General features: G+C 41.0%; 1 protein-coding gene across 1 annotated transcript in view; it reads right to left on the bottom strand.

The window, feature by feature from the left end:
• The window catches only part of LOC138192368 (polycystin-1-like), a 44,247-nt gene extending 36,159 nt beyond the window's left edge, over window positions 1–8,088 (bottom strand). The window contains exon 1 of the mRNA XM_069139725.1: window positions 7,568–8,088. Within this exon, the coding sequence (XP_068995826.1) occupies window positions 7,568–7,845 (278 nt within the window). The 5' untranslated portion in view covers window positions 7,846–8,088. The remainder of the gene's footprint in view (window positions 1–7,567) is intronic.
• Between the last annotated feature and the right edge of the window lie 4,412 nt (window positions 8,089–12,500).

The raw sequence follows: 12,500 nt of genomic DNA, 5'->3' as shown, positions 1-12,500 counted from the left end.
TACAACTGCAGAAGAACATGCACAGAAAAGCAGCGGCTTCTGGAGATGTGTGCTATTTCCAGATGAATGCAAATCCAGCCTCCGTGGATGTGATAGTAGAAGGTTTATGAGGAGAAAGCCGACCAGATGGCATCACATGGAGGTGTGAAAGAAGCAGAAGAGGAACTTTCAGCAGAACAATGATCAAAGCAAACCAGCCGCCTGTTGTTATCTGTCAAATGTTGTCAAAAAAAACCTCATTCTTAGATTGATTTCCGACTTAAATCCTGTGGAGCCCCTCAGAAATCATTTAGCTAATTCTCTCCTGTGGATTACTTCAAATGTTTGCTGGAACATTGTGAAAACTTCCACTAAATATATTACAGAAGCTGAAATTCACAGATTTTGTCAAGCAGTTGTAAAGCGAAAGGTTGTCAAACTAAAAACTAAAAAGCTGAAACAATGATCTGGGCATCCAGTCTTCTGTCCTTATTTTGATTGTATATCTGTTGTTTTATCATATCAATCCAGACAAACTTATTTTTGGGAAATATGTTATTTGACATGTTAATTTTCTTTAAATAAAAACCTTTTGGTTGGTTTGGTTTTGTTGTGTAAGCTCGTGAGTGTTAAGTGTAAATTCTGAGTGGACTTTAAAGAACCCTGCTGTCAGGCTCTATTCAACCCTGTCTGCATATTAGATGGATGAACAATGAGTGTGACTGCACATCTCACCGACTTGTTGTGGGGTCATTTAAACCAAAGCTTGAAACTAACTGCAACTAGTTGTAACTAGCTGTAACTAGCTATAATTAGTTGTAACAAGCACAACTAGTTCTAACTAACTGTAATGGGCTCCAACTAGTTGTAACTAGCTGTAAATATCTGTAACTAGCTATAATTAGTTGTAACTAGCGCAACTAGTTCTAACTAGCTGTAACAGGCTCCAACTAGTTGTAACTAGCTGTAACTAGCTCTAACCAGTTGTAACAAGCTGTAAAGAGCTCTAACTAGCTGTAAAGAGCTCTAACTAGCTCTAACGGGCTCCAACTAGTTGTAACTAGCTGTTACTAGCACAAATTAGTTCTAACTAGCTGTAAAGAGGCTCCAACTGGTTGTAATTAGCTGTAACGGACTCCAACAAGTTGTAACTAGCTGTAACTAGCTGTAACGGGCTCCAACTAGTTGTAACTAGCTGTTACTAGTTGTAACTAGCTGTTACTAGCACGAATTAGTTCTAACCAGCTGTAAAGGGGCTCCAACTGGTTGTAACTAGATATAACAGGCTCCAACTAGTTGTAACTATCTGTAAATAGTTGTAACTAGCTCAAACTAGTTCTAACTAGATGTAACAGGCTCCAACTAGCTGTAACTAGCTCTAATTAGTTGTAAATAGCTGTAATGAGCTCTAACTAGTTGTAACTAGCTGTAACAAACTCTAACTAGTTGTAATGAGCTGTAAAGAGATCAAACTAGCTGTAACGGGCTCCAACTAGTTGTAACTAGCTATAACTAGCTGTTACTAGCACAAATTAGTTCTAACTAGCTCTAACTAGCTGTAAAGGGGCTCCAACTAGTTGTAACTAGCTGTAACAGGCTCCAACAAGTTGTAACTAGCTGTAACTAGTTGTAAATAGCCTTAACGAGCTCTAACTAGTTGTAACGAGCTGTAACTAGCTCTAACTAGCTGTAACAGGCTGTGACTAGTGGTGAGAAGTGTGCTAAATAATTACAGGACTTGTGAAAACTCAGTAAACTTGGTTTATGGTTCAGCTTCCAACATAACTGCTGGCCTGATGAATTTTATACAGTGCTAGTTGATTGATTGATCCAGTGCCAACTAGTCCGCTGCATGAGTGCGTCACATGATGTCCTAGTTTTCGAGATATGTGAGCAATGAAATGCATCGTGATTGGTTGAAATACACGGAGACGATGAGCTCTGATGTTGTGCTCAGAAGTGAATTTTCACCTCGTGGTACTCGTGTCTATCTGAAATGAAAGATGGCTTTCTATCTTCAAAACACTTTCTGGTGTAAAACGATTCTGCTTTATTTTGTAATATTTTCCGCATCCTCAGAGTACACAAACTGACAAGGCTGCTCTGTCACTGTTCCCCCAGTTTCCCATGCAAAGGCTCTGCTGCTGCGGCCAGGTAGTTAAAATCACTTGGTTTCAACTCGAGTAAATTCACATCAGAACAACTTATTTCACTCTTTTCAAACTCATTTTCAGCCGCTGCCCTCCAGCTGCTGAGCTGCAGTATGCGATTTATGCAGCCGCCTCGCTCACTGAGAAGAATGTCTCGTTGGACACAGATAGTTAATGTGATGTATAAAACCATGAACTATTTAAACATGAAAGACAGCAAGTGGCTTCTTCTGAAGGTATGAAAAGCAGCTCGCTTCAATCAAGACAATTATCCCTATAAAATAAAAACTGTATTTTAGCTTTTATGTCAAACTGTTATTTTCCAGTCTGATTGTATACGTTTCCTCTTCAGGCTTCTCTGTGTGAACATAAACACATCTGGCTGACGTTTTACAGGAGGACCTGCAGACAGCTGTTTGAACGATGCCCAGTAAGGCTCGGAGGACGTCAGTGTATTTTGGATGGAAGCTGGACTGAGAAAAGGGGTGCAGTGCTACAAATTTACAGGAGTTTGAAAAAACCTTCAAAGACAAAAAGACAAACGACAGTCTGGTGGATGTTTCATCAGCGATATCCACCCACAGACACGCAGGTCTTTTTGTGAAAATGAGTTCCGTTTCCAGCCCGCGGTGTAACCGCCACTTCACCGAGTTCATAATGAACCAAGATGTTTCTGCTGCCAGCAGTAAAAATGTTCTCAGTCTACAGACACGGTGCAGAGGACGATGGGAGCCGTCTAATGTTCTTCTTCTCTCGCTGTTTCTTGCCTCATTCTCTTATTTATGACCTCCTGGAATGTCTGCACTTCAGTGAGTGATGTCATTAGTTACTTTTGCCATGGCAACACAACAAATTCTCCCTGCATATGGTCGGTACATTCAATCTTTCCTTTCCCACTTCATTACAGTGTGTGTGTGTGTGTGTGTGTGTGTGTGTGTGTGTGTGTGTGTGTGTGTGTGTGTGTGTGTGTGTGTGTGTGTGTGTGTGTGTGTGTGGGTGGGTGGCTGAATGGATGGTGGAGGAGAAGAGGACAGATAGAGAAGAAACGAGCAATGAGAGCATTTTCGCCTGTTTGACCAGTTGTGAAGCTTCATGAAGCTCAAAACTGGTTCCACTAAATAAAATAGTTTTAAAAGTACTTTACCAGCAGCATGACTATAGGCTATATGTATGCATATTGCTGCCATGGCAACACCACAAAGTCTCCTGAGCAGGACAGACAAGACTACGGTATGTGAGACTAGAGATGGGACATGATTTTTCAACATTGAATAGTCATTCAAATATTTGAAAGAACTGGCGAGCAGCTGAGCAGAGACATTAGAGAAGCACCAAGCAGGCAGTGATCAATAATCAATGGGCAGACAAAGTGAGTTTAATGTTGGACGTGCATCACAAACAATCCAATTAGTCCAAGGCCATGTTGAGCCCGAGTTTACAGCACATCCATTTCTCTTTGTGAGTGTGTGAATGACTTTACTCTTTAGGTATTTTTACATTTTCCCAGCATTGATTTGGAGCAATAAATGGAGTTTATGAGCAGCAGCTCTGTGCAGCTTTTTAAGAACAGTGTAGACTTTGAGTGCAGTTCTTTAATGTTGACAGTACGGTATCCATAACTCTACTATCATCATCATGGAAGAACATTCGCTTCTATAAACTACTGATTAGCTGATGAAGCTTTTCTAATGAAATGCTTGTTTGTAATTAAGGATGGTCATGATTTTCTAAAAGTCAGGAAATCAAAGAATCGTATTGTTTATACAACGGTCGTTTTATTTTGCCCTATTTTTACAGGCGCAATGTAGTAATGCATGGCTACCACCAGCAGGTGGCGGTAATGCACCTAAAAGTTGTTTGTCAGCCAACATTAAACAACACAAGGAGGAGAACACATTGCTACCTGGCTCCCGTAAAACTATAAACCCAGAAAGGAGGTACGGAGCGTCCTCTCCAGGTGAAGCCAGCCTACTATTTGGATGGCGAGCTTCGTCACCAGAGGATGTGAGTTTGATGTTCGACGTGCAGAACAAACAACGACCCTAAAAGATGAAGCTGAAGTCTGCTTCTCATCCGTGTTGGAAAAGGACAGACCGTCCTGATCAGGGTATCTTCAGACAGACCTTCAGTGCATTTATAATTCACTTCATTTGTCCACGGTTCTGTGGTTCTGGGACACGCACACTATTATAATGATTTGTGTCACAACAATCTGCATGCTGAACAAAGGCACTTCAAAAAGCTGACTTTCATTCCACAAACATTTCCCAGAAGTGACTTCAGAGCTGCAAAACTCTCCGTATGAAGTGTGAAGACATTTTATTATGTGTGTGGTTGGAGCAGATGGATGAGGAGAGGAGAGGAGAGGAGAGGAGAGGAGAGGAGAGGAGAGGAGAGGAGAGGAGGAGGAGCCTGTGGCCCCTGATGAAAGCCGTTGCTAAGCAGCGTTCAGCTGGCTGAAGTTACACCTCTGACACCGTTTGGATCTCTGGGAAGTGAAGTCCATAAAAACAGCTGCGATTACAATTCATAGCCACAGATGACGCCACAGAGAAAGAACAATTGTAACCTCATGTTATCGCACAATTACATGATTTACCTGATTTACTTGAAACACAAGTTCAAGTGTAAATATCAGATTCGGCCTGAATAGCTTCCATTGTGCTGGTAAATAAATAAACGCTGCACATGTACTGAAAACTGTGAAATGGTGAACTTGGCAGTCGTTGTCAAAATAAAAGACATCATGCATCACAAAAGTACTGAGTAAATATTCTCAGTTATATTTACCTCTGCTGTAAAACACCCAGACTCACACTAACAATCATATCCATTATTACTCATTTACATCTCCTGGTTGCTGTTGAAGGACACTCCTCCTCTGAGCTGATGACGTGAATCAAGTTTACATCCAGTTCGTCTCCTCTGGTCTGAAACGACCCATCTGCTCTGACTATTCATATTTGTGAGGATAAAACCTACAAAGGCTTTAATTGGCTGTATTTTCAAGTCTGAGGCCATATTTTCTTTGAAAGTCTTTTGTTTATATAGTCACTGATATAATAAATGATACACAGTATACCGTATATATAAAACATCAGTTTAGCACTATTAACTGCCAAACAAGCTGTGAATGCACTTTATGAACATGGACAGACTGAACCGTCTCTGCTCATCTCCAACAGGAGAAGGAGGACTTCATGAGGACCGTCATCGCTCATCTCTCTGCCTCAGACAGCCTGGAGGCCTTTTGGCTTTTTTAACGATGGTATTTATTATATTCTTCTTAAATTCTTTTGTTCTTTCTGTCCTGGAGCAGATGTGAGTGAGTGTAGCGTCACAATGTTCCTGTGGGGATTAATAAAGTATTTCTGATTCTGATTATCCAGACAATACCTGTTCCTATTCTTTCAATAATGAGTGGATCGGTACCACTGGCCCGGCAGCGCCTGCAGCAGTACACTTAAATCTGCACTGGATCTGGGCTGAATGTCTCTTTCTGCCATGAAATCAGAGTTAATTAAGAGAAAGAAAATCAGATTCCAATCCTCCTGTGGAGGCTAGGAGCTGGAGGAAAGAGTTGAGATGAGTAAGGACAGTCATGTTCCAGTCAGTCACCTCCATGTATGTCTTCTACAGAAGGACACAGGACGTTCATCAGGACAGATTCAATTCACACTCCTGGAGAGTCTGCTGCAGGATCTGTCTCTAATTAATGTTTCTACCTTTTCTATGCAGATGCTATCGCTAAATGTAAAGTGACTCCAAGGAAAGCTGTTGAAATGAGAGGCAACGCTGCATCCAGTAAATATGACTAATATCCAGGCCGCCTCTAGTGGGAGCACATCGTTTCATTACGGATCAATCTGCATTTCCAAATACTACCATGCTGATTCAGTGAAGCAGCAGGTCAGCTCTGACTACATGTCTGCTACATGCAGGAAATACTAGTTAGATTTAAAGAAAGGAAATAAATAATGGAGAACAGAGAACATGTGGTTCCGTCGGCACAGAACAAAATGTTCTCACTGCAGCTGGACCGGCAGGATCAGAACCGCAAACACCGGGAACACTTCTCTGGACAGATACAGGTCCACACACACACACACACACACACACACACACACACACACACACACACACACACACACACACACACTCTGGCCTTTGACAGAGGTCACACAGAAAAAAGTACTCTTAAGAGTGCATTGAAGATTGTTTTAATTTTCCCTTCGTGCGTCTTCATATTGTTCCTCTCAACGTGTCCTGGATGGATTTGTCTCTTTGGTTTTTAACAACCTCCTCTGGTGAAACTCAGCCGGTTTGGTGCCAGTTTTTCAAGGCCACTTCAATGCAATCGGCCCATCTGCTGGAGCATTTATGCATGAAGCTGCAAATTATTATTGTCAAATCTGGTCGAATGACAGAAAATTGTGACAATGACCTATCCAAATATCTTGGAGCCAAGGATGAGATATTCAGTTTGCTGGGTTCAAACTGCAAAGATGATAAATTAAATGGAGAAAAGCAGCAAATACTCACATTGAAGAAGCTGGAAGCAGCTGAACACTCACAAGTTGCTCAAGTGATTAGAGATAGCTGCTTCATTTGAGGTCAATCTACTTTTATATTTAGTTGTTTCAACTCAATGTTGAACAACAACAAAAAATAAAATCACAAATAAAAACAAGCTGTAGTAAAAAACAAGGTGACAAGGAGTAAATAAAGATGTGGCAGTAACTGTGAGGACGGCTCACTGAACGTCACTGACGACATTCACAATAAGGGATTTGTGGAAAAGAGAAAAAGTAAGAAAAAGCAGTCTGTTACATAAGACTTAATATATAATATATATATATTATCTATAACTAGAATATACAATATAAATATAGAAGAGAGTTGGTTATAACTGCTCAGGAGTGATGGTTAAAGTCGACTCAGCTCTAAATCTGTTCTAACCAGGTTGAACCTGTTCTAACCAGGTTAAATCTGTTCTAACCAGATTTAATCTGTTCTAACCAGGTTAAATCTGTCCTAACCAGGTTGAATCTGTTCTAACCAGGTTGAATTTATTCTAACCAGGTTAAATCTGTTCTAACCAGGTTGAACCTGTTCTAACCAGGTTAAATCTGTTCTAACCAGATTTAATCTGTTCTAACCAGGTTGAACCTGTTCTAACCAGGTTAAATCTGTCCTAACCAGGTTGAATCTGTCCTAACCAGGTTGAATCTGTTCTAACCAGGTTGAATTTATTCTAACCAGGTTAAATCTATTCTAACCAGGTTGAATCTGTTCTAACCAGGTTGAATCTGTTTTAACCAGATTGAATCTGTTCTAACCAGGTTGAATCTGTCCTAACCAGGTTATCTGTTGAATCTGTTGATGGGAGTTGATATGCTCTCCACTGTACATCCAAATCTTTCAGTCACTGTACTTACAGCACGTTGGTGGCCAGCGGGACGTCTGCCGCCGCTGGGGCCCTTTCCAGCCCGATGTTGGAGCAGTTGACGACGCAGGACGGCTGCGGCCCCGCCAGGGCACAGCTGCAGTTACCGGGACAGGGGCTGCAGCTCCGGCCGCCGCCGTCCCCCTGCGGCCCGGAGCCCCATGCCTCCAGGCAGCAGAGCGCCAAAAGCAGACTGGAAAAGAAGCTGAACTTCGGGACGCAGACGCCATGTTTTCGCTTGGATAAAGTGTGTCCATTTCCACAAGGCATAGCTCACTCACATCTCATCGCCTCTGCTGGTGAAGTCCTCTTCAGTCTGGGAAGGAACAAAACGCGCAGAACAAAGGCGAACACGCGTCCTCTGGCACAGCTTTCATGTGAAGACACAAAAACAGAAGAAGGGACCAACTTGTTGACACCGTTATTTCCCTTGATCTTCCCCAGCGTTATTTCTTTTCCTTTACTGGTCGAATTCCTTCTGAAAATCTAACGGAGCTTCTCCAGAATCCTTTTGAGGGGAAAAAAAGTTTTGGAGAACTTCCTCTCGCCTCCTCCTCCTCCTCCTCCTCCTCCTCCCTCTTCATTTCATGCAGTTCCTCGAGCCGCCGCTAAAACTTGGTCTCAGCATTATTTCCTCACATTCCTGTCCTCATGTAAAACAGGATGAAGTTAGATTTAATATTATAGAGCTCCAAAAAACAAACATGTAAATTAAAAATAACTATAAAACAAGACACAGTTTTCTAGAAGCCAAATTTACAAACTGAATCATGTCTGAAATAATTTCTCCTTCTCTTTCTTTTATATTGTTTAACTTGTTAGGAAACACAATGCAACCATAAATGTATTCAGGAAAAGCTTCAATATTTGTAACACAAACCTTTCTACAGAGTAAAAATGAAGGATGGACCTGCAGATCCTTTGTCACTCAGCTCAGCATGTTGTCTTTGTATGTTGATTTTCTTTTGTTTTGGGGGATTTTTGTAGTTAATTACAGACAAATTTATCGTTAGCCTTGCTTGAGACATGTACCCGTTAACATTCAATGTTTCCACCAATCAACAGCTCTTCAAGCTGAAGTACACGGTATCCTTTAGGCTTAGTGTCTCTGAAGTAAAAACAAAATTGTCTGCTGTCCTGCAATTTAATTGTAAAATTACAGTTGTGGCACTATACGTTATACTATACTATATTTGAGGAGAAAAACGCGTGCGAGTGGAGGAGAGGCTGTATCAAATGTTTTAGGCCATGTAGTAACATTTCAGAAAGTTTTTATGACTTCTTCAAACACAAGGGGAGATACAACAATCTTAACCACTTAAAATTAAGTTTCCCTCTTTTCTGTCTGCATGACATTTAGCCTGAGTGAATATTCAAGTCCATAACTGGTGGCACTATTGAAATCAATACAAATATTTTCAACATATTCAGTATCCTTAAAAACTGAAGAAAAAGCACACTGTGTGGATTTGAAGAGAGTTTGTTGAACCGTCAGAGGCCATTCAAAAGAGCTGAGTGCATAAAGCCAAGAATAAAATCAATTAATAGGTCAAAAGAAGCAAATCAAATTAAATAAATCCATTAAATTAAAATATGACAATAACGACCGACCAGCTATGCTGTATGGTCGTTATAATGATGTAATCGCAACAAAGAAAATTCATGTGCAACTATGCATTGTGAAATGAATTACATCAAAGGCCTCGGAGAACTTTCTATTAGGTTGAGTTGAGGCCCATTTTTGATCACTGGGGAACTGGTTCTGTGAGGAGCAAAGTTTCTTGAAATAGATATGAACAAAGACATTACGAAAAGAAAGTCACCTATACCAAATATTTATAGTTTGAACATGTGTCCCTGTTCAAAGATCTGAAACAAATGTTTCTTATTTTCTAGAATAAAAAGGAGTTTCACTTCAAGGCCAGTCGTGATTTTATACAGTATTATATTGTGATTATAGTATATATTTTTATTTTGGAAGGACAGTCGTCCGTTGGCTGGCAGTGGGTGGAGGAGACAGATGCTTTAGTTACTTCCCTCATCAGAGAGCCCATCTGATCTGGAGCCGTGTCTCTAAAGCTCTTAAACCCCGGCATGGCTGAAGTACTGCCTTGCTGAAACAGCAGCAGTATAAAGGAGGCTTTTCAGGCACTTCTCCAGTGAACAGTGACAAGGAGGGAGGAAAAGGACAAAAAGGTCGAGACAATTCACGTCAAGTTCAACTGCAAGACCCATAATTAAAATCAAAGGGCTTCACGGGCCACATTGTCCGAGGACACAAAGGAACTATCGTCCCAGAAAAAGCTGAGAAAAACCTCCACAAAAAATTCTGAGGGCATTAATCCATAGATTTCTGAGCCACCAGGGATCTCTTCATAACCTTTGTTACCTGCAACCATGATCCAACCTGGTATCATGTCAATCCATTTTATCCACCTATCAGTCCTCCACAGGATTCTGTGGCAGTGGCAGTTTAAAAAGTACTCACCAATATGACCAAGGTCGAAGGAGGTCATGAGGCAAACTATAGAGCATAATGAAGTCAGAGGAGGCTGCAGGGTGGGCTGGTGGATCAATAATGTAACACATTTACAGTAACCTACATAATGTATGTTTAGTAATCTGCATGACATACATAATTTATTTGACTTATCTTAACCCAAACCAGGGCACTTTCCTAAATCTAACCACGTAGTTTTTGGTGGCTAAAGCTAAGGCACCTTATTTCGGACACGCTGTCTGATTTCAGTTGATTTCAGCCATCCAGCGTGTCCTTTTAGTTTGGAATTTATACAAAATATGCATAAAACTGTGTGTCCTGTAGCTCCCACTCTGCTGAAAGGCCTGTGGAGCTGCTGAAGCAGTTGGTCCTAATGGATCAGAGGTTGTACTTTGTATTTGTCTGGCCTGGACTGGTCCAGTCTGGGCCGGGTGAAGGTAAAATGAGCTTGGCTCCTGTTTGGTTATGGGGAGGGTCCTCCAGCCCAGCCAGGAAAACAGCACTTACTGAGGCCTCTGTCTGTGTTATTGTAGGAGACTACAGGAAGAGAGGTGGGGGAGGGGAAGGGGGGGGGGGGTCTGGAGATGGAAGCACAGAGAGAGGAATGGAAGACTTGTTGTCATTAAAGGCTGCAGGAGAGGAAGTTGAGGATGTGGCAAAAAAAAGATGATGAAGAGGAAGAAGGAATAAAAGGAGCTGATCATGACGAAGCGTAAACAGACATGAAAAACTCAACAATAAAAAGTAACTGGTTTCATAATATTTAACATTCGTGTGCATGAATTACGACTCATTTGACAATAACAGTTCTAATATAACATTTCTTTTAGCTAATCTACATCTGCCAGCATCGGTTCCCCATGACTTCATGTAAGAATCATTTCAAATTCATTTTGCTCCTCACCATTGATCATATCCAGATACTACATTTTAGAGATGAAGACCACAAAGCAAAGTTCCTTACTTCTGTTTTACACCTTCACTCCACAACATTCATTTTATGGACAGTTTTTTCCCCCACTGCTTTTATTGAACAGAAAGTTCCTGTGGAGGTTCAGGAGCAGGCGAACACCCCTGGACAGGTCGGCTTTAGTCCTGCCTGCACACAACACACAAGCATAATACATCCTGAATAGACTGTGTTGTCGTCCCACTGTACTCTATCATCATTAGAAACTAACAGCAGACATATGTTCATCTAATAATAGCAGCGAGGCAACAGAGCAAAGGGCCGATTGTATTAGTGCAAGTTTCATCAGTCCCACCTCAACCTCCATATGCAAGATCTGATCTAGTTTCTTAAATGATCTTCATTACCCATCTGTGCTGAGCTACATGTATCATACACTGTAAACACAAAGTAATACAGATTCAGATGAATAACTTCAAACTATGTTTACATATAATTTATACAGAACCAAAAGATGATCAACAGCCACGCTCAGAGGTAATTCAGGTCAGCATCCACTCCATAGTTCAATAAGTGAAGCGCCTCCACCACGGCGTCAACGCTGACCGCGACCTTTCACCTTCGCTTACGGTCAACATGAAGGAAATTATTACGTTTTTGAGTTTTACATCATTCAGGAATTTGGGGTTTTGTTCTCTATCGTCCTGTAATTAATTCACCACTGCAGGCAGAAGCCTTTTATTTGTGCTGTCAATCAGAGTGATATGTTGATAAGCTACAAAGAGGGTTGTCAGCATTTTTCACTAGATGTTGAGAAATGTGTTCTTTAAACATAAAACTGATGAGAAAAATCTTCTGTAATCTGAATTCTATATATTTGTTGGTTGTAAATGAAAAATGCTCAAGGACATTTTTGCAATTGTTGCCAGTGACAATAATCAGTTAGAATATAAAATACTGAAAGAACAGAAAAGAAGACAGAAGTTGGAGCTTATTCAGTTGCACAAAGACGTGAAGGTTTTATCCAGCAGATGTACCGAGGTCATACAACAGGCAGGTTGTTCTCAATTGGTCTTTATGGCCGCAGGAAAGTTCCATATCGTCGATCTTAAGCTACAAACCCAATTTGGAGCCAAAACAGCAGTGAGCATGAGTTGCTGAAATCCTGCTGTGAGAAATATCTGGATTCAGAGAGCAGGCTGCACCATCTTTAAATATCAAATCAAATCAAATCTTCTGTCTGATCAAGGAGAGTTAGTATCTTCAACCACTCAGCTTCCTGTTTTCTCCTATTGTAGTTTCTTTGTTTTACCTGCCTAAACCATTTTCAGTTCACTGAGGATACTTGGAGGAGGCTTGCTAACACTTAAATGTTTAAATGCGAGCTGATGTACAAGTGCAGCACGGCGGGTGAATCTAAAGGTACTCAGACGAGATGTTGAACGCAGAATTCCTCAAGATATCTGCAGCAGGAAGTAAATGTGATTAGTTTGGGACACAGCATCTGTTCAGCTA

Source organism: Embiotoca jacksoni, unplaced genomic scaffold, assembly GCF_022577435.1.
Source record: "Embiotoca jacksoni isolate LCO1_2020_lvr unplaced genomic scaffold, fEmbJac1.0.p SCAF_85, whole genome shotgun sequence".
NCBI classification, from domain to species: Eukaryota; Metazoa; Chordata; class Actinopteri; family Embiotocidae; genus Embiotoca; species Embiotoca jacksoni.
Note: the sequence above shows the minus strand (reverse complement) of the source record. Positions and strands in the feature narration are given on the sequence as shown.